Raw genomic sequence first — 27,846 nt, forward strand, 5'->3', positions numbered from 1 at the left:
TTGTCAATAACAGCTGGTGTGAGATGTCTAATACTAAGGAATTCTTGAGGTACTGCTCACCCGAGGTAGAGTACCTCATGATAAACTGTAGACCACACTATCTACCAAGAGAGTTTATCTATATTTTTCGTAGCCGTCTATTTACCACTGAGACCGAACTCAACAAGCTGTATAAGGTCATAAGCAAACAAGAAATGCTCATCCAGAAGCGGCGCCCCTAATGGCCGGGGACTTTAACGCTGGCAAACTTAAATATGTTTTACCTCATTTCTACCAGCATGTGCAACCAGAGGAAAAGAAAAACTCTAGACCACCTTTACTCCACACACAAAGACTCATACAAAGCTCTACCTCGCCGTCCATTTGGCAAATCTGTCCATAATTCCATCCTACTGATTCCGGCTTACAAGCAAAAATTAAAGCAGGAAGTACAACTGACTACAGGTGTCACGCCCTGGTCAAAGTATTTTGTGTTTATCTTCATGTATTTGGTCAGGCCAGGGTGTGGCATGGGGTTTTTGTAATTGTGGTGTGTTTGTCTTGGGGTTTTGGTGGTGGTATTGGGATTGTAGCTTAGTGGGTTATCTAGCAAAGTCTATGGCTGTCTGGAATGGTTCTCAATCAGAGGCAGGTGCTTATCGTTGTCTCTGATTGGGAACCATATTTAGGCAGCCATATTCTTTGAGTTTGTCGTGGGTGATTGTCCTTAGTGTCCTATGTGTACTCTCGGTTAGTTTGCACTAGATAGGCTGTTTCGGTTTCGATTACGTTTATTGTTTTGTGTAGTGTTCGTGTTTCTTTATTTTATTAAACATGAATCTCAATCGACACGCTGCAGTTTGGTCCGACTCTCCTTCATCACCACTAGAAAACCGTTACAGAATCACCCACCAACCAAGGACCAAGCGGCGTGGTAAACAGAGGCAGCAGCAACAGCAGCAGCAGGAGAAGCGACAGGTGCAGCAGGAGCAACAGCAGCAGCAGCAAAGGCAGCAGCAGGAGCAAAGGCAGCAGCTGGAGAAGCAACAGAGGCAGCAGCAGCATTGGGAGAGGCTGCACTCTTTGGAAAAATGGACTTGGGAGGAGATCCTTGACGGACAAGAACCCTGGGGGCAGAGCCATGGATGGAATTGGAGCTGTCGGCGAAGCAGAGTGCTGAGTCTGAGAGTGTGGAGGATGTATTGGACAGAGTAGAAAGAAAGGTGTGGGCTTGGCATAGCATGCACGGCATACCAGTGCCAGCACCACGCATCAGGCCTACAGTGCGTCCCACCTGTTCAGCGCTGCCGGAGCCTTTCTCCTCTACAGCGCTGCTGGAGTCTCCCGCCTGTTCAGCGCAGCCAGAGCCTTTCTCCTCTCCTGCGCGGCTGGAGTCTCCCGCCTGTTCAGCGCAGCCAGTCTACAAGGAGCTGCCAGTCTGTAAGGAGCTGTCAGTCTGCACGGAGCTGTCAGTCTGCACGGAGCTGCCGGTCTGCACGGAGCTGCCGGTCTGCACGGAGCTGCCGGTCTGCACGGAGCTGCCGGTCTGCAAGGAGCTGTCGGTTTGCACGGAGCTGTCAGTCTGCACGGAGCTGCCAGTCTGCACGGAGCTGCCAGTCTGCACGGAGCTGCCAGTCTGCACGGAGCTGCCAGTCTGCACGGAGCTGCCAGTCTGCAAGGAGCTGACAGTCTGTAAGGAGCTGCCAGTCTGCACGGAGCCGCCAGAGCTGCCAGTCTGTAAGAAGCCGCCAGAGCTGTCAGCCTACATGGAGCAGCCAGAGCTGTCAGTCTGCATGAAGCAGCCAGAGATGTCAGTCTGCATAGAGCAGCCAGTCTGCATGGAGCAGCCAGTCTGCAAGGAGCTGTCAGTCTGCAAGGAGCTGTCAGTCTGCAAGGAGCTGCCAGTCTGCACGGAGCTGCCAGTCTGCACGGAGCTGCCAGTCTGCACGGAGCTACCAGTCTGCAAGGAGCTGCCAGTCTGTAAGGAGCTGCCAGTCTGCACGGAGCCGCCAGAGCTGTCAGCCTACATGGAGCAGCCAGAGATGTCAGTCTGCATAGAGCAGCCAGTCTGCAAGGAGCTGTCAGTCTGCAAGGAGCTGTCAGTCTGCAAGGAACTGTCAGTCTGCAAGGAGCTGTCAGTCTGCAAGGAGCTGTCAGTCTGCAAGGAGCTGTCAGTCTGCACGGAGCTGTCAGTCTGCACGGAGCTGTCAGTCTGCACGGAGCTGTCAGTCTGCAAGGAGCTGTCAGTCTGCAAGGAGCTGCCAGGCTGCAAGGAGCAGCCAGTCAGCATGGAGCCGCCAGAGCTGTCAGTCTGTAAGAAGCCGCCAGAGCTGTCAGCCTATATGGAGCAGCTAGTGCCGCCAGTCTGCCCAGCGCCGCCAGTGCCCCCCGTCTGCCCAGCGTCACCAGTCTGCCCAGCGCCGTCAGTCTGCCCAGCATCGCCAGGCTGCCCAGCACTGCCAGTCTGCCTAGCGTCGCCAGATCTGCCAGTCAGCCAGACTCTTCCAGATCTGCCAGTCAACCAGACTCTTCCAGATCTGCCAGTCAACCAGACTCTTCCAGATCTGCCAGTCAACCAGACTCTTCCAGATCTGCCAGTCAACCAGACTCTTCCAGATCTGCCAGTCAACCAGACTCTTCCAGATCTGCCAGTCAATCAGACTCTTCCAGATCTGCCAGTCAGCCGGGATCTGCCAGAACTGCCAGTCGACCAGGATCCGCCAGTCGACCAGGATCCGCCAGTCGGCCAGGATCCGCCAGTCGGCCAGGATCCGCCAGTCAGCCAGGATCTGCCAGTCAGCCAGGATCCGCCAGTCTGCCAGGATCCACCAGTCAGCCAGGATCCGCCAGAAGTGCCAATCAGCCAGGATCTGCCGGAACCACCAGCCAGCCAGGATCCACCAGTCAGCCAGGATCCGCCAGTCTGCCAGGATCCGCCAGTCAGCCAGGATCCACCAGTCAGCCAGGATCCGCCAGAACTGCCAGTCAGCCAGGATCCGCCAGTCAGCCAGGATCCACCAGTCAGCCAGGATCCGCCAGTCTGCCAGGATCCACCAGGCAGCCAGGATCCGCCAGAAGTGCCATTCAGCCAGGATCCGCCAGTCTGCCAGGATCCGCCAGTCTGCCAGGATCCGCCAGTCTGCCAGGATCCGCCAGAACTGCCAGTCGGCCAGGATCCGCCAGTCTGCCAGGATCCGCCAGTCTGCCAGGATCCGCCAGTCTGCCAGGATCCGCCAGAACTGCCAGTCGGCCAGGATCTGCCAGTCGGCCAGGATCCGCCAGTCTGCCAGGATCAGTTAGATCCGCCATTCAGCCAGGATCCGCCAGTCAGCCAGGATCCGCCAGTCTGCCAGGATCCACCAGTCAGCCAGGATCCGCCAGAAGTGCCAGTCAGCCAGGATCTGCCGGAACCACCAGCCAGCCAGGATCTGGTGGATCCATCAACCTGCCTGAGCTTCCTCTCACTCCTGAGCTTCCTCTCACTCCTGAGCTTCCTCTCACTCCTGAGCTTCCTCTCACTCCTGAGCTTCCTCTCGGTCCCGAGCTTCCCCTCGGTCCCGAGCTTCCCCTCGGGCCCGAGCTTCCCCTCGGTCCCGAGCTACCTCAGTCCAGTGGGGCCCGTTGTTAGGTTTCCTAGGCCAAGGTTAGCGGCGAGGGTCGCCACTCAAGGGACACTAAGGAGGTGGACTAAGACAATTATGGAGTGGGGTCCACGTCCAGCACCAGAGCCGCCACCGCGGACAGATGCCCACCCAGACCCTCCCCTACAGGTTTAGGTTGTGCGTTCGGGAGTCCGCACCTTAGGGGGGTTCTGTCACGCCCTGGTCAAAGTATTTTGTGTTTATCTTTATGTATTTGGTCAGGCCAGGGTGTGGCATGGGGTTTTTGTAATTGTGGTGTGTTTGTCTTGGGGTTTTGGTGGTGGTATTGGGATTGTAGCTTAGTGGGTTATCTAGCAAAGTCTATGGCTGTCTGGAATGGTTCTCAATCAGAGGCAGGTGCTTATCGTTGTCTCTGATTGGGAACCATATTTAGGCAGCCATATTCTTTGAGTTTGTCGTGGGTGATTGTCCTTAGTGTCCTATGTGTACTCTCGGTTAGTTTGCACTAGATAGGCTGTTTCGGTTTCGATTACGTTTATTGTTTTGTGTAGTGTTCGTGTTTCTTTATTTTATTAAACATGAATCTCAATCGACACGCTGCAGTTTGGTCCGACTCTCCTTCATCACCACTAGAAAACCGTTACAACAGGACTGTTTTGCTAGAACAAACTTTTTTATTTAAGCATTACCAAAACACAAAGAGCTGTGATTGAATCAGTGGTTCACCTATCACGGCCTTGATGGACTTAGCAACAGTAAAAAGGGATGATGTGTAATGAAACTAGAGTGCACGTCCCTTTTTTTGCGACCATCAGGTGACGTCCCCGTGACAAACCGGAATTAGACAAATACCTCCAGTGCAGCATGACACAACATCCCAAGAAAGTCCTAAAAACGTCCTTGGGGACATCTCCGGGAACTAGATAAAACCTCCAGGGGACCATGACATAACGTCCCAAGAACGTCCTAAAAACGTCCCCAGGGACATCCTCCGGACCTGCCAGGAACTAGACAAAACTTCCACAACGTCCAGATGACTACAGGTGACCATTTCGCGACGTTCCGGGGACATCCTTACAACTCATTGTTTGCAGAACAGGACTAAAAACACATCAAATGGGATGAAAAAGTTGTGTTTGTCACATGGATGAATGATCAGACTTCTTGGCAGTAGCCCACTGACACAGTATCCGGCATATAGCAAAGCTTATTGGTTTTATTCATGATAATGTCTGTGATTAAAACAAATGTTATCAGAGAGAATTGAATTAACTACAAATGGTGTTTGATCAGATATCATCACGATTTAATAATTTAATCGTTGCTTAAAAATTGAGGCTGTGATCTGGGGTTTTGCAAACTCAATCTGTAACACTAGCCAGCTAATGGTGCACAGACTAAACACATTTTCTACAGCAATCTGATTCCCCCTCATGTAAATTTACCATGCAGTATACGGAGGTGATGGCACTACATTGTCAATATGAGCAGTAATACATCTGTAATAGAGAATGAAACCTGCAAAAACAATCTAATGGAAAGCTAATGAAACTATCAGGTGTGGCTTGACCATGTTATCACACTCTGACTGGATCTCTGGTCCCCTGGTCACTAGCGATCACCACCACTTGGCTCATTATGTTGACGACTAAGCGTTAAGCCTAACTTAATGGTACACTTGAACAGTGATAAAACAGCCAGACAGCTGCTGAGGCCCAGACCAGAAGAGACACACAGGACCCCTTAATTAACTGGCCGCATGGTGGGGAAGAGGAGGGCTAGAACACCGGCTGTGTGTGTGGGCAGGGAGGTGAACAGTACACAGATACTGAACATACACACAGATGTACTCCTCTGTTTATGAGAGGCAAGGTAATAACTTCTTGAGGAGAGGAGATCCTGCCATCAATCCTCTTCCTTTGCTTTCCTTGTTGTTATTATGTGGTCATTGACCCCATGAGGCAGAGCGACTGAGGAGAGACTGTGAGTGAGAGGCAATTTCAAATGGATTTAAAGCAACAGCGATTAAGATACATGGGCACTGAGGTGACAGATGAAGAGAGCCAAGGGAAAAGGCTTATTTTCAGCCCCACTGCTTAAGTAAACATAAATTCCAACACAGGGGAGTGGAACAGGAAGAGAGAAGGCTGCCAACTTGATCTCATTCAAATAAGTTGCTACATAAGTTGCTACATATTCTTGTACTTTATCGAAATTTGATTGAAAACATGAAAACATTTACATTACTAAGACACACAGCAAACACTGTTGGATGAGAAGCTACTGTATAGCCTGTTGACGGTGAGAAATCCTAGCTAAAGCATTAAATCAGAACAGTGCATGTGCCTGCCAGTGTGCTCTGGGAATAGCAGCACTGTAAGCGCAGATGGACCTATTGAGGTTGAGGGAGAGACCAGCTCCTTCAGCTAGACCTTCCATCTCCACTTAATTTGATATTCTCAAAAAAGGAGGTGAGGTGCATCCATGCAACGCTCACCACTGACTGACTTAATATTGGTCTCCTCCAGGTACCATTCTCATTTGGGTATACGAATGGCTGAACAAAGGACATGCTGAATAATGCATTCCGGCTGTCCTGCTTTTTGGGTCATCCCCTTTTTAGACTATTGAAGCCCACCTACAGAATAGACAAAGCCCCTGTGACTGTGGCACCTGTGTTTGCAGAGTTTACCTTTCAACTTCAGGGGGAATAAGATCTCTAGGTAAGAGATGTACAGTATGTCATAAAACGATAGGCAATTTGATATACATTTCTTCCTGATACCATCAAATGGATAACAGAATACATGCAAGCCAAATAAATAATTGCGGCATATAGAGAAAATTGATTCTGGAACCCCAGACAAGACAATCATTCACCACATACAGTAGTTTGGAGGAAATATAGTAGCAGTAGAACAAGTATTATCTCTAAGCAAGACAACATAAATCTCCACCTGTCTGTTGAAGGCAAAGGAAACACCAACATAACGTTTCTTAATAGGGCATTAGGCCATGACGAGCTGCAAGAACTGCTTCAATGCTCCTTGGCATAGATTCTAAAAGTGTCTGGATCTCTATTGGAGGAATGTGACACTATTCTTACACAAGAAATTCCAGAATTTGGTGTTTTGTTGATGGAGGTGGAAAAAGCGGTTTCAGGCGCTGCTCTAGAATCTCCAATAAGTGTTAAATTAGGTTGAGATCTGGTGACTGACACACACACACACACACACACACACACGCACACACACGCACACGCACACACACGCACACACACCCTTTAACCTCCCTATACTCCTGTTGGTTCAGCCCTAATTGATGTGCTCTTGATGTGTCACCTCCGGCAGCATGACAAATGGCCCAAGAATATACCCAAGGACCAGTCAGCCCTTCCCCCATCAAGGGGTCAACATGTATCTATCTCTCTACAGTATGCAGAGGACTGACTGTTAAATGTGTGATAGAATAACACTATTGCAGCCACGTTTGGTATTTATCTAAAACTTGTCCTCTGAATAGAACTCCGACGCTATCTATATGGATATATGAACTCTGTGGTTACTTGTAGTTGTTCAGAGTGAACTCTGATGACACTGTATGCAATTGTCCTACCCAGCCAACCCTCTAAGGCCATCACACATTGATGTGACCCCCTTCCAAGAGGATGTTTCTGGTTTGATATGATTGGATATCTTAGTTTATCTATCTTTGGTTTGGTTTGTGGATTGGTCAAAAATAGATTTTGAACACAAACAAATAAGTCAGATCTGGTATAATAGACTGATCTCATAGACTAGACATAACACAGTAAACATAAATCTAGGACTCTCAAATTAGTATGATATGTTACGTTTGGTATTGTTACATAAGATAGAAGGTTACTTAAGGCAAACATGAAAGGAGGGTGGTTGGTTGGGGTGAATGGATAGGTATATAACATGAACGTCTAGTACCCAAGTGTTGTGTGTTCAAATCTCATCAAAGACAACTTTAGCATTGCAGGAACTTTGAAACTACTTACTGCTTTTTAGCTACTTTGCAACTACTTAGCATGTTAGTTAACCCTTCCCATAACCCTAACATTAACCCTTGAACCTAAGTCATAACCTTAACTATAATCGTAAATTCAGGGAGTGTAGGGCTGGAGGGTAGGGCTGCCGTCTTATTGGCTCTCAACCAACCATGCTAATTAGTTTTTTTTGGGTTGTTCGTAACTTGTTTTGTACATAATGTTGCTGCTACCGTCTCTTATGACCGAAAAGAGCTTCTGGACATCAGAACTGGGATTATTCACCTCAAATTGGATGAGGAGTTGCTCTTCAATGAGTCAGACTCGATGGATATACTGCAGACACCCGACCAGGCCCGATCCCCGTTATTCGCTGGAGAAGGAAAAATAAATTTAGGCAAAATCAGGCGACGAGTGGCTAATCTGCCCTTACCCTCCGTTCTGCTAGCTAACATTCAATCGTTGGAAAATAAATGGGACGAACTGAAAGCACATATATCCAACCAACGGGACATTAAAAACTGTAATACGTTATATTTCACTGAGTCGTGGCTGAACGACGACATTAAGAACATAACGTACAGCTGGCGGGTTATACACTCTATCTGCAAGACAGAACAGCAGCCTCGGGTAAGACGGGGCTGGGGCCTATGGATTTATGTAAACAACAGCTGGTGCACAATATCTAAGGAAGTCTCAAAGTTTTGCTCACCTGACGAAGAGCGTCTCATGATAAGCTGTAGACCACATGATCTACCAAGAGAGTTTTCATCTGTAATTTTTGTAGCGGTCTACATACCAACACAGAGCGAGGTTGGCACTAAAACCACACTCAATTAGCTGTATTACGCCATAAGCAAACAGGAAAACTCTCATCCAAAAGCGGCGCTCCTAGCGGCAGATGTCTTTAATGCAGGAAAACTGAAATCAGATTTACCGAATTTCTATCAGCATGTTAAATGTGCAACAAGAGGGAAAATAATTGTAGACCACCTTTACTCCACACACAGAGACGCGTACAAAGATCTCCCTCGCCCTCCATTTGGCAAATCTGACCATAACTCTATCCTCCAGATTCCTGCTTACATCAAAAATTAAAGCAGGAAGCACCAATGACTGGGTCGATAAAAAAGTGGTCAGATGAAGCAGATGCTAAACTACAGGACTGTTTTGCTAGCACAGACTGGGATATGTTCCGGGATTCCTCCGATGGCATTGAGGAGTACACCACATCAGTCTTTGGCTTCATCAATAAGTGCATCGATTACGTCATCACCACAGTGACTGTATGTACATACCCCAACCAGAAGCCATGGATAACAGGCAACATACGCACTGAGCTAAAGGCTAGAGATGACACTTTCAAGGAGCGGGACTCTAACCCGGAAGCTTATAAGAAATCCCGCTATGCCCTCCGACTAACCATTAAACAGGCAAGCGTCAATACAGGACTAAGATCGAATCGTACTACACCGGCTCTGATGCTCAGAGGCAAAGAACACTGAAACATGCATGAGAGCGCCAGCTGCTCCGGACGACTGTGTGATCACGCTCTCCTCAGCCGATGTGAGTAAGACCTTTAAACAGGTCAATATTCACAAGGCTGCTGGGCCAGACGGATTACCAGGACGTGTACTCCGAGCATGCACTGACCAACTGGCAAGTGTCTTCACTGATATTTTCAACCTCTCCCTGTCTGAGTCTGTAATACCAACATGTTTTAAGCAGACCATCATAATCCCTGTGCCCTAGAAAACGAATGTAACCTGCCTAAATGACCTGTAGCACTCACGTCTCTAGCCATGAAATGCTTTGAACGGCTGGTCATGTCTGTAGCCATGAAATGCTTTGAAAGGCTCACATCAATGGCATTATCCCAGAAACACTAGACCCACTCCAATTTGCATACCGCACCAACAGATCCACAGATGATGCAATCTCTATTGCACTCCACACTGGCCTTTCCCACCGGGACAAAAGGAACACCTACGGAGCGCCAAGTCTAAGTCGAAGAGGTTTCTAAACAGCTTCTTCCCACAAGTCATAAGACTCCTGAACACCTAATCAAATGGCTACCCAGACCATTTGCATTGCTACTCTCTGTTGTTATCATCTATGCATAGTTCCTTTAATAACTCTACCTATATGTGGATATTAACAGACCGGTGCCCCCGCACATTGACTCTGTACCGCTACCCCCCTGTATATAGTCTCGCTATTGTTATTTTACTGCTGCTCTTTAATTACTTGTTACTTTTACTTATTATCTGTATTTTTTTTTACTGCATTGTTGATTAGGGGCTCGTAAGTAAGCATTTCACTGTAAGGTGAACCTGTTGGTACACCTGTTGTATTCGGCTCATGTGACTAATAATGTGACTAATAGAATTGGATTTGTTTACTCTGATTTCAGAGCACTCGTCTTGAGTGTGCCAGAGTGCAGAATAAATGGCAAATTTACGAACACTCAACACCTGTTGAATATGGCCAGTGTCGGTAAACATTGCCAAAAAAGCTTAAATTGTTGCCAGCAGCACAGTTGCAGTTGCCAACGTTCTGGATAACATATTAACAACCTAACCAGCTCTACTAGGACGAGTAAAATGGTCAGTGAACTGTTCTCTCACGTTAGCCAGTTAGCTTGAGTGCTTGACTGTTGTTGTTAGGACAGAACGCTCAGATCAACCCTAAAGCATAAGAGGGTGTGAACGATGCTGAATGGGTGTAGACAAAGAAGAGGTCTTCAGTAGGTATTGTACTAAAACATTCAAAGGCCATTTTCTCAAAAGTGAAGTTTATCAACTTTAAAGCAGAATTACTTTCCAATTGTTCCTCAAATGCTGTGTATGATATACCATTTTGTCGCTCTGTGTCTCTGCTTTTATCCAATGTTAAAAAAACACAATTTCAAATTTTCACATATGGACTTGGTCTTTTACCAAATAGGGCTAGCTTCTGTATACCACCCTTCCTGATTGCCTAAAAACACATTGAGGAGGAAAGAAATTCTACAAATTAACTTTTAACTAAAACTTTAGTTAACACATCTGTTAATTGAAATTCATTCCAGGTGACTACCTCATGAAGCTGGTTGAGAGAATGCCAAGAGTGTGCAAAGCTGTCATCAAGGGAAAGAGTGGCTAGTTATAAGAATCTCAAATATAAAATATATTTTTATTTGTTTAACACTTTCTTGGTTACTACATGATTCCATATGTGTTATTTAATAGTTTTGATGTCTTCACTATTATTCTACAATGTAGAAAATAGTAAAAATTAAGAAAAATCCCAGAATGAGTAGGTGTGTCCAAACTTTTGACTGGTACTGTATATACATTTTTAGATAGAAAATATTTCCGTTGGTGTAAAATTACCGGGAAATGACCAAATTTCCCCCCAATGTTGCACTAATGCAATTCCACAAAATACACAATATGTGCAGCAGAAAATTAGCCAAAAATAAAATAGCACTTTATCCAAACAGGTTGTCTCATGGAAGCCGTTGGCCTAGCGTATTTACTTCACACAAAGTCACCATGAATTCAAAGCACATGCATAATTGGCACTGCCTTTCTCAGTTCTCATCAGAACTTAACATTTGATCCCAGTCAGACCCAAGCCCGGTGAACTGAACCCCGAGCCCAGACCTGGTACGACATTACAGAAGTTAAGCCCGAACCTGAAAATAGCCAGAGTGAGTGAGGAGAAGAGGAAATTGCAATTGGGCCTAGAAAAATCGCAGAGAGAGGAAAACTCACCTTAGTTATGATTAACTGAAAGATGAAAATACTGGAATATAGTAGGTTAATGCAAAAGCAATAGTTGCTTGATGACTGCAAGGGAAGTTGAAATAGCTCTGAATATCATTACTCTCAACTAGCAAAGACATGTATTTTTCAATTTAACATTAATAATCTGCCTCAATTCCCAGTAAGACTGCTAACATCTATGATATTTTCTGAAAAATGCTTTAATCCACATCAAATCTAATTTCCTACAATATTCCCTTATTTCTAATGGACAGTTTGGGAACGAGTGGCTAAATGTAGAAGATAAGTTGGGCTACTGTGCAATACATCGGAAAATAGGGTTAGTTGTTAACCAATTATAACCACAGTGTGCTACAGGACAGTTATTGGTCTGATAAAGCACTTCACTATAGTTGTTTCCTATATGTCATAGGGAAATAGTGGCATTTGGAATTATGCATTTTTAAGATAACTTATTGTTTTAGAATACGTGACTTGACATAATAAAAAGTAAAGTAGGTTAAGTATGAGTGAAAACATCAATCATGTCATATGAGACTCACCGCAGAGTGAAGTTCTCCAGGGAGGAGGAGCTGGCCGTGAGGATGTTGAAAGTGGCGATATCTTTCTTCAGGGGTTTGGAGGAGGTCTGAATGACAACGGCCTTTCCCAGCTTGAGTTGAGACACAGATGCAGCTCCCTTGGGCACCTGAAGGAGGCGTACACTGCCGATTCTCTGCATTGGAGTAACAGGGACGTACTCAGCCTGCTGCTGCTGCTCTGGGCTACCCCAGCGGCCCCCATCCCACTCCCTGCACTTCCCATAGGCACTGGGCCGGGCCTGGTAGTACAGCTCTACTGTGTTGCCCTCTGTTAGGTACAGCCTCTCCCGGCTAGAGCTCTCTGCTGCGGGACTAAACCAGCTGGCTACAGGCTCCAGCTCAGCCATGCAGGTGCCCCTCTGACCTCCAAGGGCACAGGAGCCCCTTACCTCCTGGGTCTGCCAGAAGGCAAACAACATCACACAGGGCAACTCATCATTTAACCCCTCTGCTCCCCTGTCCCAGTCCCTCCCAGCCACATAGAACAACACCTGCACCTTGGGCATGGAGGAGTAGACCCGGGGGGTCAGCACAAAGAACTGGACCTTCCAGTTATAGGTGAATACCCCCGGGGCCCGGAACAGCTGCACAGACTGGATCAGGTCTAGAGGGACAGGCTGCTCTTTGGACAGGGGCCCATAGCTGGCGTTGACAATAGGCGGCCGGCTGGCTCTCAAGATGACAAATGGCTGTGTCTGTGTCTGCAGGCTGGAGTTTCTCATGATGTCCTGACCGGTCTCCTTCAGGAAGAAGCAGTCTGCATCTCGCACCTGGTAGTTGACTGGAAGGAACACAGGGAATGGCAGAGAGCTCTTGGTGTTGTCTGACATCTCCTGACTGTCCAACTCTGTGGGAAAGCAAGAGACAAAACATTACCCCAGGTTAACAGACATTGTTGTTTTGAAGACATGTAGAGGAAATTAATGTTTATCATTTTGGATGGACTAGTGAGTCACTAGACCCTTAGCCTCTCCTAATAGCCTACGCCTTGGAATTTACAACCTTCTGGCTACTCTCCTGCTTCTCTAAACTCTATCTAACACCCCTTCATGATCAGGGTCAGGAGTTCTATAACATGGTCCATTGTTTCTTGGTTATATCAAGAGGTCAGGAATAATTCATGGCCTTTATCATTATTAATCTGAACACAAAAATATCCTATAAAAATATTGGTTCAACAGGAAATACTAAAAAGAAACCATGCAGAAAAGTCCAGGAACTAGACTTGAGGCAAGCTGATCAACTGGATGTGACCTCGTCATTAAAGTGAAAGGGCTAGCACTGACCTTTTACTTAATCTTTGAATTCCCATGACACAGTAGACAATAGGGCCTTTATATTACAAATTATAGCAGGAGCAGCTTAAGGTTATTACAGTGTGATGCAGTGGCCCGGCACACTGGTGGGACAGCATCAGAACAGACTCCATTGCCATTATATCATCCATCATCTAGATCAAGTCAATCCCATTATCAATGTGATTTCAGCTCAAACCATTAACGTAAAACAAAATGGCAAAGTAGCAAGCAATAACATCTACATGATCTGATGACGTGAAAACAGAACAAATTATACTGAACAAAAAAACTAATGCAATATGCAACAACGTCAATGATTTTACTGAGTTACAGTTCATATAAGGAAATCAGTCAATTGAAATAAATAAGTAAAGTCCAAATCTATGTATTTCACATGACTGGGCAGGGGAGCAGCCATGGGTGGGACTGGGAAGGCATAGCCCCACCCACTTGTGATCTGTGGATGTGAGGCTGGTTGGATGTACTGCCAAATTCTTTAAAATTACATTGGAGACAACTGTGGCATTGTGTTGTGTTACAAAACTGCACATTTTATAGTGGCCTTTTATTGTTCCCAGCACAATGTGCACCTATGTAATGATCATGCTGTTTAATCAGCTTGTTGATATGCCACACCTGTCAGGTGGATGGGTTATCTTGGCAAAGGTGAAATGTTCACTAACAGGGATGTAAACAAATTTGGCAATATTGTATTTCAGATCATGAAACATGGGACCAACACTTTACATGTTGTGTTTCTATTTTTGTTCAGTACAGTTACTGCTTTGTTTTCTGTATGTTATTGCCTTTGTTTCCCACACAGGGCAGAATTGTAATTTTGGGTGTTTGGAGTAGCGTGAGGATGTCGAAAGAGACAACAGCATGAGAGCCCTTTGATCCGGCCTAAAAGCATGAGGGTTGCGGCATGTCTATCTCTCTGGAAGTGAACTGGGCACAGGTCGCAGGCCAGCATCCACTCTCATTTTGCGGCCATTTTGATAGATTACACAGATTATGGCAGCTGACCTGAGGCTGCACTGTCAATGGGAGGCTAATTGGCCTACTTGGTGTGTGTGTGTGAGTGAGAGAGTGAGAGAGAGAGAGAAAAGCACCAACTGCCTGGTATGTGCTCATTACCCGGAAATTATCTCACAAACTGTCAGTTAATAATTAACTGTCTGTTAAAAAATAATGAAACCAAGTCTATTATCCTCTTAAGGGTAGGCCTATAGTTTGCATTGCAGAATAAAGTCAGATGCTAGTTCATGAAAAATGGGCACATTCGGTTCTGCCAAGAGGACAACCTCATCCAAAGACTAGCCTATGAGCCCTGCAATGTAATGTGATTCTATTCATCATGAACTATGACAAACTAAGAATACACAATGCATGCATCACAAACCACTGTGACAAGTCAACTATTTGTAGATATCATCAACAATGTCCATCTTGACAACTATTCTTGATCCCATAACTGTCATAAACTTGTGCTTACCACAGAGTTGACTAAGATTACAGACATAATTATCTGCATCTGTAGAGACACATATGTTTTAGTTCCATTTGTCAAATCATGACAAAAGATGACAGAGAGAACGGCACATCTGTCACTGGATTTTTTGATGGCTTTTTTCCTGAGGAGGAGGAGTGTCACGCCCTGATCTGTTTCACCGGTCTTTGTGATTGTTTCCATCCCCCTCCAGGTGTCACCCATCTTCCCATGTGTATTTATACCCGTGTTCTCCGTTTGTATGTTACCAGTTCATTTTGTTTGTCAAGTTTACCAGCATTTGTCCTGTCAGCGCCTGTCTTTTCCAAGCCTCTGTTTTTCTCACCCTCCTGGTTTTTGACCCTTGCCTGTCCTGACCCTGAACCCGCCCGCCTGACCACTCTGCCTGCCCCTGACCCTGACCCTGCCTGCTGTCCTGTACTTTCGTTTCTGTTGAGCTTTTCGTAAATTTAACTGAGTCTTGTCCCTCATGGTCTGTGGCGTGTGACATCATCCCTCCTTCGCCTGCTTTTATCACTGAGCAGCCATCGTACAGAGGCTGTGGACTCGTTGGAAAGCTTTACAAGGTCAGGGAAACACAACGGAGCCATGTCTACGTAGCGACAATCCAAAGAGAAACACAAATGGAGTTTTTTTTTCTCTCCCACATACATGTGTCTCAATCATTTTCTGTAGGAGAAGGCTGGGTCTGGGGCCTGGGCTTGGGCTGTCTCCACCAGTGGCCACTGACAGACAGATGTGCTGTTTAATACCAGAGCTGGCAACATCTCCCACCACTGTGAATAAACACTCACTGGGCCTTTTCTGCTTCTGCATCTTTGCAGGAGGGAGATGTGCTGCAACTGTTCTTCCACACCGATCTCGACAAACCATTTCTGTATGGACATCGCTTAGCGCACTGGGGCATTGTCATGCTCCAGAGCTCCCGTGTGGCACAGTGTTCTAAGGCACTGCATCTCAGTGCTAGAGGTGTCACTACAGACCCTGGTTCGATTCCAGGCTGTATCACAACCGGACGTGATTGGGAGTCCCATAGGGCGGAGCACAATTGGCCCAGCATCATGAGGGTTTGGCCAGGGTAGGCCGTCATTGTAAATAAGAATTTCTTCTTAACTGACTTGCCTAGTTAAATAAAACATTTGAAACATGAAAGAGCCTTCCCCAAACTGTTGCCACAAAGTTGGAAGCACAGAATCTTCTAGAATGTAATTGTATGCTGTGGCATTAAGATTTCCCTTCACTGGAACTAAGGGGCCTGGCCCAAATCATGAAAAACAGTCCAGACCATTATTCCTCCTCCACCAAACTTTACAGTTTGCACTATGCATTCTAGCAGGTAGCGTTCTCCTGGTATCCGCCAAACCCATATTCGTCCGTAAGACTGCCAGACGGTGAAGTGTGATTCATCACTCCAGAGTATGCATTTCTACTGCTCCAGCGTCCAATGGCGATGAGCTTTACACCACTCCAGCCAACGCTTGGCATTGTGCATGGTGATCTTAGGCTTGTGTGCGGCAACTCAGCCATGGAAACCCATTTCATGAAGCTCTCGACAAACAGTTATTGTGCTGACGTTGCTTCCAGACGCAGTTTGGAACTCGGTAGTGAGTGTTGCAACCGAGGACAGATGTTTTTTACGCTCTACGCGCTTCTGCACTAGTCGGTCCCGTTCTGTGAGTTTGTGTGGCTTAACACTTCGTGGCTGAGCCACTATTGCTCTTAGACATTTCCAGTTCACAATAACAGCACTTACAGTTGACCGGGGAAGCTCTAACAGAGCAGAAATTGAAAAGCTGGCATCCTATGATGGTGCATGTTGAAAGTCACTGAGCACTTCATTCTACTGCCAATGTTTGTCTATGGAGATTGCATGGCTGTTTGCTCGATTTTACAGTATACACCTGTCAGCAACGGGTGTGGCTGAAATAGACGAATCCACTAATTTGAAGTGGTGTCCACATACTTCTGTATATATAGTGTATATGCTGCGCCTATACTGTATATCCATCCTCACTACCCATGATGAAAGCATTGCATCCAGCTGATAAACACAATGCCAAATCCCTCCACCAGCTGTTTCAGCACAGAGCTGCGCCAATCCCTCATCTTGGAGACAGACCTTTCACTTTTCTATTTTCCTGTCCACCTAAACAATATCTATTCTGGCCTACAGAAATGCACTTCTCTAATGTCTCCATTGACATTGTTGTTTTCGTTCTTACAAGGATCAACTGCTTTGCTCTTCAAATGCAAAAGGAAAAATAATGCACAACTGAATCCATAAACCGAGCGCAAAATGATATGCTGTTAATCAAATCTATTTTCCAAATTCTCTAGGTGATTCCAAATGAAAATATCTGTGAATAGGTAGATGTGTACAGTGTGAGTCTATCTTTAGGGAATAAGCCCTTGCATTAAGCAATAGTAATAACAATTTAATAATAATATATTAGATATGAAAAAGCAGAGAGAGAGATTTTCAGAACTGATGAAATAAGACTAAGGTAACCTTTAAACATAATGAGTCTCTTTTCTCAGAATAAGTCACTACTTGTGAGCCTGTTAGATAAAGCAAATAATAAGGGCATCAGAACGCTAGGAACAGGGAGCCTGAAAGGACTACATATGGTCCTGTGTTCTAATGTTGGGGGTAAAAACAGTACCACAGTAGCATTAGCATCACTGGACACAATGAAACATATAAGGTTGATTCAAAAAAAGTGAGGAGGCTAAGGCAAAAGCTAATTAATGACATGGCTATAAGTGTCTTTAGGTCTTGGCATTGTTCCCAGTAGAGGTAAAGCTGTCAGCTGACCAATTTCTGGACAGCACAGTACTGCTCAGTCATGAGAACAAGGTATCTTTACTTACAGTACTATTACAGTAGGCTATTGGTTGTTACTAGGAAACAAAACATTACCCATGCTGTCATTGTATGCTATTGTCAGTATTATATTGAGACAACTAGCATACAATACATTGTCTCTTTTAATACAGAATTACAAATCACGCTCTGAAAAGTTATTCAACTTGAGTTTGTCTTGATGAAACCCACTGAATTGGGTTGACCACACACCAAACAAACCTGGCCTATGATGCATGGTGTTTGAATGACCAGTAACAGTTTGCCTGTTCCTTTTCTTCTGCAATAACATCATGTTTGTATGCAGATAAGTGTCTGTTCCTCCATCACTAAGTACATTGTGTGTGCAACCCCCATGCATTTTAATGTGCTAAAATACAATTAAGTAATTTAGCAGACACTCTTATCCAAAGTAACTTACAGTAGCAATTATGGTTAAGTGCCATGCTCAAGAGCACAAACAGGTTTTTAATCTAGTCAGTTTGGGGATTTGAACCAGCAACCTTTCGGTTAAAATAAAATAAACAGCCTGTAAGTGATCTGGTTCCCAATGACTTGACTGAGCCATGACACAGATATCTCACTTATTCCATATGAAGTGGTGAAGAGAGCCTGTGTTTAGGTCAAGATGTTGTTTACTTCCATAATGGCAGTGTCCTCTCCCCAGGGCAAAGGTCAGGCATGACCTAAGCATTTCAGGGACAAAGCTCTCCTAACAGAAATGGTGGTTTACTCTTGAAAAGACCCTATGTCCCTGCAACTGCTACATAAACATACAAACGAGATAGAGCACTGATCAGATTTGTACAGAAAGGGAGGGGAGGGAGGGAGATGCTTAGGCCTGTGTGGGGATTGGTAGAGATTGCTATATCCAATGAGACTCTTAAAGCTGCTTTTAAAAATCTGTTTTATCAGGATTTCTCCCTTTTTATTATCTCTTTATCCAGTCTGTTTATTATAATTCAGGAGGGCCACATCGCCTGGAAATAGCAGTCTTTGAGGCAGTTTAAAGCTTTTTAGCAAATGCCTTTGTGATGTGGAATATTGCTGGGTTTGTAATTAAAGTCCACAGGGTCTTGTCCATTTCCTTACTGAGGTGATGTGAATGAGCACAATGATGAGTTCTGGACTAGCTCTGCTGGACACTGTCACTACACTTAGGGAATGAAAGCAATTTAAATGTTTCATGTGTGTCCGTTTCATGAGTGGAACTTGCTAAATAGTTAATCAAATAGCTACCTGGACTATCTGCATTGCCCCTCCCTTGCACTAACTCGTTTGACTTATCACATATGCTGCTACTGCTTATTATCTATCCTGTTACCTCGTCACTTTAACATTACCTATATATATATATATATACACCTCTATTACCTCGTAACCCCTGCACATTGACTATGTACTGGTACCCCATGTCCATAGCCAAGTTATCATAACTCATTGTGTATTTATTTCTCATGTTATTGTCCTTCTATTATTATTCAATTGTTTTATCTGCATTGTTTGGAAGGGCAATAAGTAAGAATTTCACTGTTAGTCTACACCTGCTATTTATGAAGCATGTGACAAATAACATTTTATATGATTTAAAGTGCACAAACTGGTGATACTCCAATGTAACAGAGGTACACAGTACATCCAACACATACTCTAGTGCTCTATTTTAACAAACCTAACATAATGGTAAATCTCAGCGCTACTTAACGCAATAGTAAATCTTAGTGCTGGTGGTATAGGTTCAGGGGTGTCTCAGGCTTCAACATAGAAGCAATTGGCTTTAACATGAAAATATTCGTCTACACACATAGCATTCGCATTTCGAGAATGCACTGCATGTTAGAGCCATGGGCAATTGGACATTGGCCAAACATTATAATAAGATTAGCTTACAGTACCATCGCCTGATATGGCCTGTTAGTGACTTTGGACTTTGCCACGTGAAAGATAAACAAATGAACAGGCAAATAGCCTAAACTTACAAGACGATTCAGCACCAAGGCCAGGGATCGGAATTCCCGCGATTTTACAGTTGGGTGCAACAGATGAACGCAGAAGATGCATTTTTTGTAAATGATAAAAGGACAAACAAATAAGCAGTCTATTGTTATAAGTTTATGTTCCTAAAAAGCCTTCCGACAGTCACTGACACCTTTCATTCAATGTGCATCACAGATAGGCCTAATGAGTCCATACTTTGCACAGAAGCTGCATGGACAAATAATTACGTTCAGCATAAAGAATAAACAGGAATGTCTGTTGACTGTTTTGCTGCGAATTATATTGGAATAAAACATTGGTTATATGCTACTGATTAGGCTATTGTGCTCCTCTGCTGGCAAAATCGATGGCATAACTAATTGCATTACTGCTAAGACCAGTTTAAATATCACCAGTAGCACTGCTTGAAATTGGCACATTGGCGCATGTTTTTAAGGACACACCTTTCCCACCTAGCGCTATTGAGTTTATATTAAACAGGCAAATTACCGACCCTGGCGCCACCATTGGAAAATAGCAGAGTGCTGGCTTTTACAAGTCGAAATTGCCAGAGCATGCATTTGGCGCTGCCATAACGCCAGACAGAAATTGAGGTTTGCAAAAAACAAAATTCACATAGGGCAATGTTACATCAGCACAAATCAATAAGATCAACCCCAAATAAAATAAAATAAAACGTTGTTTACTATGCTCTTTGGAGTAGGCTAATTACGCTAAAGTGAACCTACTGTAACTTGGTAGGCCTACTGTATCTTGGTAGGCCTACTGTATCTTGGTAGGCCATTTGACTGATGGCTTGGTCAGTGTGTATGTCGATTGTAGTCATAAAAGTAGGGTATATAATTTAAGGAAACTATAAGTTAAATACATTTTGAACCACAAGGGTAACAGTGGTTATTTCGTTTCACAAACTCGGTCCAGGGGAACCCAAGGGGTGCACGTTTTGGTTTTTGCCACAGCACTACACAGCTGATTCAAATAATCAACTCATCCTCAAGCTTTGATTATTTGAATCAGCTGTGTGGTGCTGTGGCAAAAACCAAGACGTGAACTCCTTGGGGTCCCCAGGACCGAGTTTGGGAAACGCTGGTCTATGTTGTGTCATCAACATCTCGGTCATAATTATATTATAAAGAGACAACACAAACACTTAAGAGGCTAAGAGTTTGATATTATTTTATAGGACATAAACTAGAATACACGTCTAGACTACTCGAACAACACCATAAAGAGTCTATAATTAAAAACATCCATGGAATAGAGCAAAATATAATCTAAATTAATATAGGTATATGCAGACAATCACTCAGGCTAGTTTTCACTTCCAATAAAAGGCACATACCTTGGGTGACAACTGTGACAATCGTCGCTAGGAATATCTGTAAAAACCTCCAGATATGAGAGTAAATGCTCATTTTGGCTGTCACTTTATTCCATGTAACTTCCAGTCTCGGAGTTTCGTGAGTTTCAACAACCCAAGAAGAGTAGCTTGACTAGTGTAGGCTACAAAATCGCACCTGTACGAATACAGCCTTGTCTTGTGCACTCCGTGCGTCACATAAACTATACATTGAGCTATCATAAACTGTCTCGATGGTGGAAAGGTTTTGCTTAACGAACTTGGAGACGTCCCGTCCCGTTAATCAGATAGCGATCAGCCAAGTTTCGATGTGCTTTTCTTTTTTCTTTTATTCCTTATACCGCCATACCGAATATGATTATTTGATACAGCAACTCCATCTGATTCATTTTGAAGTCCTTGCATCAGCTCTCAGACATTTACCCAACTTTGACCATCGTTGGGACTGACTGCGCTGAAATGTTCCATGTGTGTTCACAGATCACCGACTGCCTTGTGCGCAACCCCTTGGGGCACTAAAGTAATCATCTGTCACAACTCAATCCGGCCAGAGCACGTCTCGTCCAGTAAATTAAGCAGGAGACCATCACGATTTCATGTGATTCTAAATCCAGCGTAAGGAAGAGATGATAAGAGGATGGTGTAAACAAACAGCCACTACTGTACATGCTGCTAATTATAGTGATTAGTTGGCTATAGTTTGTGTTATTCCAGAACATATGTAATTTATTTGAGGCTCTCAATGTACATGGGGCATTTTAAAAGTGTTTAGGGTAGTGTACCCGTTAATTTAAATATGCTCACGAATGTAACTTTTCTCCAGTTATTGTGGCTCATGCAATGGAATGTATTTTTTGTAATGTCAGTTGAGTTTAATCAAATCACAGCACAGCACAGCACATATTGATCGTTACTCTTCCTGCTTTTACGTTGCTCTATGGGTACACTCGCACCCATTATGCCACCAATGACCACATTGACATGAACACCAATATCCCGTTATTATTCTAGATACGCAATTATTCTGTTTGAGTTGACACATATAAACATCATATCCAGTTTACAATAACACGAAAAAGCTTGTGTCCCGGATATAAGAAACACAGATCAGATGCCTGGGTTATGGTGATCTAAGACAGGATACATGTAAATATCTTATCTTATTTACAGTCTGTGCAAGCTCAGTTTCGCATATCATGGGTGTTGTGTGATTATGTTTGGTCCAGTGCAAAATATCTAAATGTCATCAGTTTGACCGATTTTAAGGAAATTAAAAGCTGAGAAAACATGTTTATGATAACACTTCAATTCGTCTTGGGTGTATATTTTGTGTGGTTGAAATACTGTCTGCTTGCATAAAAGTGTAAAAGATAACACATTACACAAACAATGCATTTTGACAAGAGATGCTGAAAGAAAGAAATCATATCTCTCCACTCCTGTTCCCGAAACAAAATTGACATTTGTTGTATAATTTCACTGCAAGAAACGCATAATTCTGCAGGAGTTAATATTAAATTACGCTACATGTCAGAAATGATAGGCCTACAGTCAGTGTCCACATTTCAGTTACTATTCCTATGAACCCATATTCATTTAAATGTGGAATATTCTGTTTATTCATGAATACAGGGATACTCATGAGCGGGATATCAAAGGTGCATGATTTTGTAAGTGACAGCAAAACGAATATGATGGGCATGGTGGATATGATGCTCTCCATCTGTGATTGGCGCAACTATAAATTGGCATTAGGTAAATGAGGCTGAACCCTTGTTGTTATGAACACCTACTGTTAAAGTTAAAGGGGTGGAATTCTAGTGCCCCCTGGTGGCTAAAGATAAGGAATTATACGAACTCTACTGTATGTTGGTGGATTTGGAGTCTTTTAACATCCATATATTTCTTGCAGCAAGTTAAATAAGAAATGATCAGTGTCTGTACCTCATTGTGAAAAGGGTTCTCATATCATTAGAATGAAAAGTTGTCAAGAGTAAGAAAATGTCGTTGCCATAATGCATGGAATTTAAACATTTGTATCAACAACAGTAAATGTTCATATTCCCCTTCTAACACTTTCGCAAGAGTTTCAAACTGAGGATGAACTCAACAAACAGTGTGCTCGGGGGCGTACAGGTATTATGTTTGACTCAAGCCCCAGTGTCCGGTCTGTAGCGTGAAGTCACGAGCTCTGCTGGTTGGCAACTGCTTAGCTACCCTACAATAGCCGTGCCAAAAGCCATATCTGCCATAGAAAGCCTATGTAAATTGTTTGTGCTACAAATGCACAAACATCTCGTCAAAGTAATGATGTGTTTGTTTGGTTAGCTTTTGGAAATTGTAGAAATAAAACGTATTTATTCAAAGTTCCATCTAGTTCCATCCATTAGTTAGCTGTCATACAGTAGGCGTATATATATTAATATTTATATAGTTAATTTAATTAGAAATGCAATCATAATTGACTGTGGCACATGAAAACACACCCGTGGGCCAAATTATTTTTTATTTTATTTTTATTTAACCAGGCAAGTCATTTAAAAGGAGCTTGGGGATTCGATCCAGCAACCTTTCCATTACTGGCCCAACGCCTTAACCACCTGCCGCACCGAGCGCCGACCTAATGAGTGACGAATTTCCGGGAAAGGGCGGTCCATTTTAAAATAAATTAATTCCTCCCTTCCCCTGCAAATTTAAACTCGTCAAACATTCTCAGAAGTGTCCACTTAATCTGATGGAAGAGGGTGTTTCTTTTAAGTGTTTGGAATTCAGCCCTGGCCTTCTTTGGATTTTATATGGTGGTTGGCAACCAACGTTAAGGTGCATTACCGCCACCAACTGGATTGGAGTGTAGACCAGAGGCAGTGAAGGTCTAAATCCTACCGAAAAATCTTGTCTCCCTAAGGAAACGAAATACATAATTAAATACTACATCCCCTGAAGATTTCCCCAGAAGTTTACTTAATCCTGGCTCTTCAACCCCATTACTCCTCAAATCTAATAACAATTGCTCAATTTCCCTCACATATTTCTGGCACTGAAAGATAATATGTTCCACTGTCTCCATCTCCTCCTGACAATGATCACACCTAGTTGGATGTTTCCCCCAAAATTTCATTGTACTATTGAGCCTGGTGTGTCCCAGTCTCAGCCTTGTGATTACAGTTTCCTCCCTTCTCTCTCGGCCTGAGGACCTCCCTGCCTCCACCTTTTCCTGGATCTTATTCAGGTGTCTACCCTTTCTCTCCCTGCTCCACAACTATTGCCATTTGTTTTTAACCATTGTTCTTATTAACCCCTTGGCATCTGCTTTACTGATTGAAAATCCAATTTCAACATTAGGATGTTTAAGAGCCTGCTTGGTGATAACATTCACCACCTCATTCCCGTCTACTCCCAAATGAGCTGGTACCCAGAGGAACAGCACAAATACCCCCATCTGATTCACCTGATACAAGCACTGCAAAATCTCATACATGACATATTTTCTGCTCTGAGACACACGTTAATTTATGCTCACCAGTGCTGCACAGGAGTCAGAGCAGATTACTACTGTCTGGCCTCACCACCTCCACCCACTCTGCAGCCGTATGTCCAACCCACTCTGCAGCAGTATGTCCAACAAATCATCTGTTGCTCTTTTCATCACTGCCCCCTTAAACTAAAAGCTGCACCTGCCCTCCCTGTTTTAGGGTCCTTGGATCCATCTGTGAATATATTTAAGAAAGCATAGTATTGTGTTCTTAGATGTTCATTTACAACCAAATCTACTCCTTTGTCTCTTAAACTCATTACAACTAGACTACATCTAGTTTATTTTTGTATTTTTTATCTGGCCTTAATGGCCATGTAACGTAAACTCGCCCCATTCCGTGCAAATGTGCATAGCCGCGACATTCTAACGAGGCTGCAATGAAAACGAATGGGACTGTAGTGACTGTGTTGGCATCAAAATCCGGGGTGTGAACTACATTTCGATTCAGCGTTGATTGACTTGGTAATGGACTAACAGTATTTGAGAAAATATGAAAAAAAAACGGACCTCTCCGACGCTGTATGTTACATCGTGACGTGTCACACTACGTGACGTACAGCGCGCATTTGCAACTAATTTTGTGCAGTACAGCATCTTTCCACCAGGGGTAGCCCTTCTCTCGCAGATTAAAATCATGCTTAACCATATACACGTGTAAGAAAACTGAATTATTCATGACTTTTGTCTAAATTAATATAATTATTGCTAATATTAAACTAATATTTCATGACTAGGGTGCCAATTGCATTTTTTGCGCGTCATTACTGCGAGCCATCATGACACTCAAAAGCCGGAACAGCTGCAGTTCACTTGTGAGGCTAACGTTAGCGCAGCCCTAAACCCCTCTTCAAATTCGCCACAAACCTCCAAAAAGGTATGTGATGAGACGTTACATAAAATCTTTGTGTTTAATTTACATTTTAAAGTTGATTAGTTGGACAAATCGGGTGAAAAAAACATTGCGCTACATATTTCCCCTTTTCAAGATCACTTTGTAGCCTTCGCTCCCCACCCGCCATTTTTAAAAAGACCCGATGGAGCACATTGCCTTGTTGAATTATGCAGAGATGGGCATCATGAAGGTCTCGTCATTAATTTTGTTAGAAAGGGGAGAAATTGTGCTTTACATTGGTATTGACATTACAGTTGATCTGGAAGTATTCCGTTTTTTGAGCGCAAAAATAAGGTCAATTGTATGGACCAAGGAGATGTACAAAAGTGAGTGAGTTTACATTACTCTTCTAATCTCCACCTGGCATAGCCAGAAGAGGACGGACTCCTCAGAGCCTGGTTCCTCTCTAGATTTCTTCATAGGTTCCTGCTTCTCTAGGTAGTTTGTCCTAGCCACTGTGCTTCTACATCTGCATTGCTTGCTGTTTGGTGTTTTAGGCTGAGGTTCTGTATAACCATCAGCACTGCTGATGTAAAACAGGCTTTATAAGTATATTTGATTTGACTGTCTGAGACAGACTACATCAACAATAATCCTTTGCTAGTTACGGCCACTTTCACCATGATCCTTTGGTGCCATTCAACAATATGCACCTATGCCTTCTTTGGCTTTGTTTACAAACTGTAAACTAGCCAGCTCAAGCAGAACATATGTACAACCAAATATAGGCTACTAGTAATCTTAGGTCTGTGGTGTGACTGTTAACTAGCAAGCTATTTATCTGCATGCCGGAGAAAGTACACTGTTATGACCGGATACCATAGTGTATATTTTATTTTCCCGAAGAGAAGACACCCGACAGCAGTGGCTGCTTTTCATTTTGAGTGGACAGGCTTCACTGAAATGTTTAATCATGTCACGCATGTGCAGTGGACATTTCAAGCAAAGTTGCTCTATTGGGGAGAACATTCGATGGGTCTTGCCAGAAAGCCAATACTGAAGATGGGTGTTGTACCATCATTGACAGTGGATCTTGCAAGCGCTAACCATAAAGTATGAGATTTTGTTGAGTCTGACACGCAGACAACATTTTGGGAAAATCAGGGGGCTAACATCAAATCAAATGTATTTATATAGCCCTTCGTACATCAGCTGATATCTCAAAGTGCTGTACAGAAACCCAGCCTAAAACCCCAAACAGCAAGCAATGCAGGTGTAGAAGCACGGTGGCCAGGAAAAACTCCCTAGAAAGGCCAAAACCTAGGGAGAAACCTAGAGAGGAACCAGGCTATGTGGGGATGCCAGTCCTCTTCTGGCTGTGCCGGGTGGAGATTATAACAGAACATGGCCAAGATGTTAAAATGTTCATAAATGACCAGCATGGTCAAATAATAATAATCACAGGCAGAACAGTTGAAACTGGAGCAGCAGCACGGCCAGGTGGACTGGGGACAGCAAGGAGTCATCATGCCAGGTAGTCCTGAGGCATGGTCCTAGGGCTCAGGTCCTCCGAGAGAGAGAAAGAAAGAGAGAAATAGAGAATTACATCAAATCAAATCAAATCAAATTTTATTTGTCACATACACATGGTTAGCAGATGTTAATGCGAGTGTAGCGAAATGCTTGTGCTTCTAGTTCCGACAATGCAGTAATAACCAACAAGTAATCTAACTAACAATTCCAAAACTACTGTCTTATACACAGTGTAAAGGGATAAAGAATATGTACATAAGGATATATGAATGAGTGATGGTACAGAGCAGCATAGGCAAGATACAGTAGATGGTATCGAGTACAGTATATACATATGAGATGAGTATGTAAACAAAGTGGCATAGTTAAAGTGGCTAGTGATACATGTATTACATAAGGATACAGTCGATGATATAGAGTACAGTATATACGTATGCATATGAGATGAATAATGTAGGGTAAGTAACATTATATAAGGTAGCATTGTTTAAAGTGGCTAGTGATATATTTACATCATTTCCCATCAATTCCCATTATTAAAGTGGCTGGAGTTGAGTCAGTGTCAGTGTGTTGGCAGCAGCCACTCAATGTTAGTGGTGGCTGTTTAACAGTCTGATGGCCTTGAGATAGAAGCTGTTTTTCAGTCTCTCGGTCCCAGCTTTGATGCACCTGTACTGAGAGAGCATACTTAAATTCACACAGGACACCGGATAGGACAGGAGAAGTACTCCAGATATAACAAACTGACCCTAGCCCACCGACACATAAACTACTGCAGCATAAATACTGGAGGCTGAGACAGGAGGGGACAGGAGACACTGTGGCCCCATCTGATGATACCCCCGGACAGGGCCAAACAGGAAGGATATAACCCCACCCACTTTGCCAAAGCACAGACCCATACACCACTAGAGGGATATCTTCAACCACCAACTTACCATCCTGAGACAAGGCCGAGTATAGCCCACAAAGA

The 27,846-nt window shown here is 43.8% G+C and overlaps 1 protein-coding gene across 1 annotated transcript in view; it reads right to left on the minus strand.

Moving 5' to 3' along the window:
* Positions 1-21,474, minus strand: part of LOC112262988 (transmembrane protein 132D) — a 67,117-nt gene extending 45,643 nt beyond the window's left edge. Inside the window, exons 1-2 of the mRNA XM_024438909.2 lie at positions 20,956-21,474; positions 11,906-12,791 (exon numbers count right to left, since the gene is read on the minus strand). Coding sequence (XP_024294677.2) covers positions 11,906-12,791; positions 20,956-21,028 — 959 coding nt within the window. The 5' untranslated portion in view covers positions 21,029-21,474. The remainder of the gene's footprint in view (positions 1-11,905; positions 12,792-20,955) is intronic.
* Positions 21,475-27,846: the final 6,372 nt, after the last annotated feature.

This window comes from Oncorhynchus tshawytscha, linkage group LG12 (assembly GCF_018296145.1).
Source record: "Oncorhynchus tshawytscha isolate Ot180627B linkage group LG12, Otsh_v2.0, whole genome shotgun sequence".
Classification (NCBI taxonomy): Eukaryota; Metazoa; Chordata; class Actinopteri; order Salmoniformes; family Salmonidae; genus Oncorhynchus; species Oncorhynchus tshawytscha.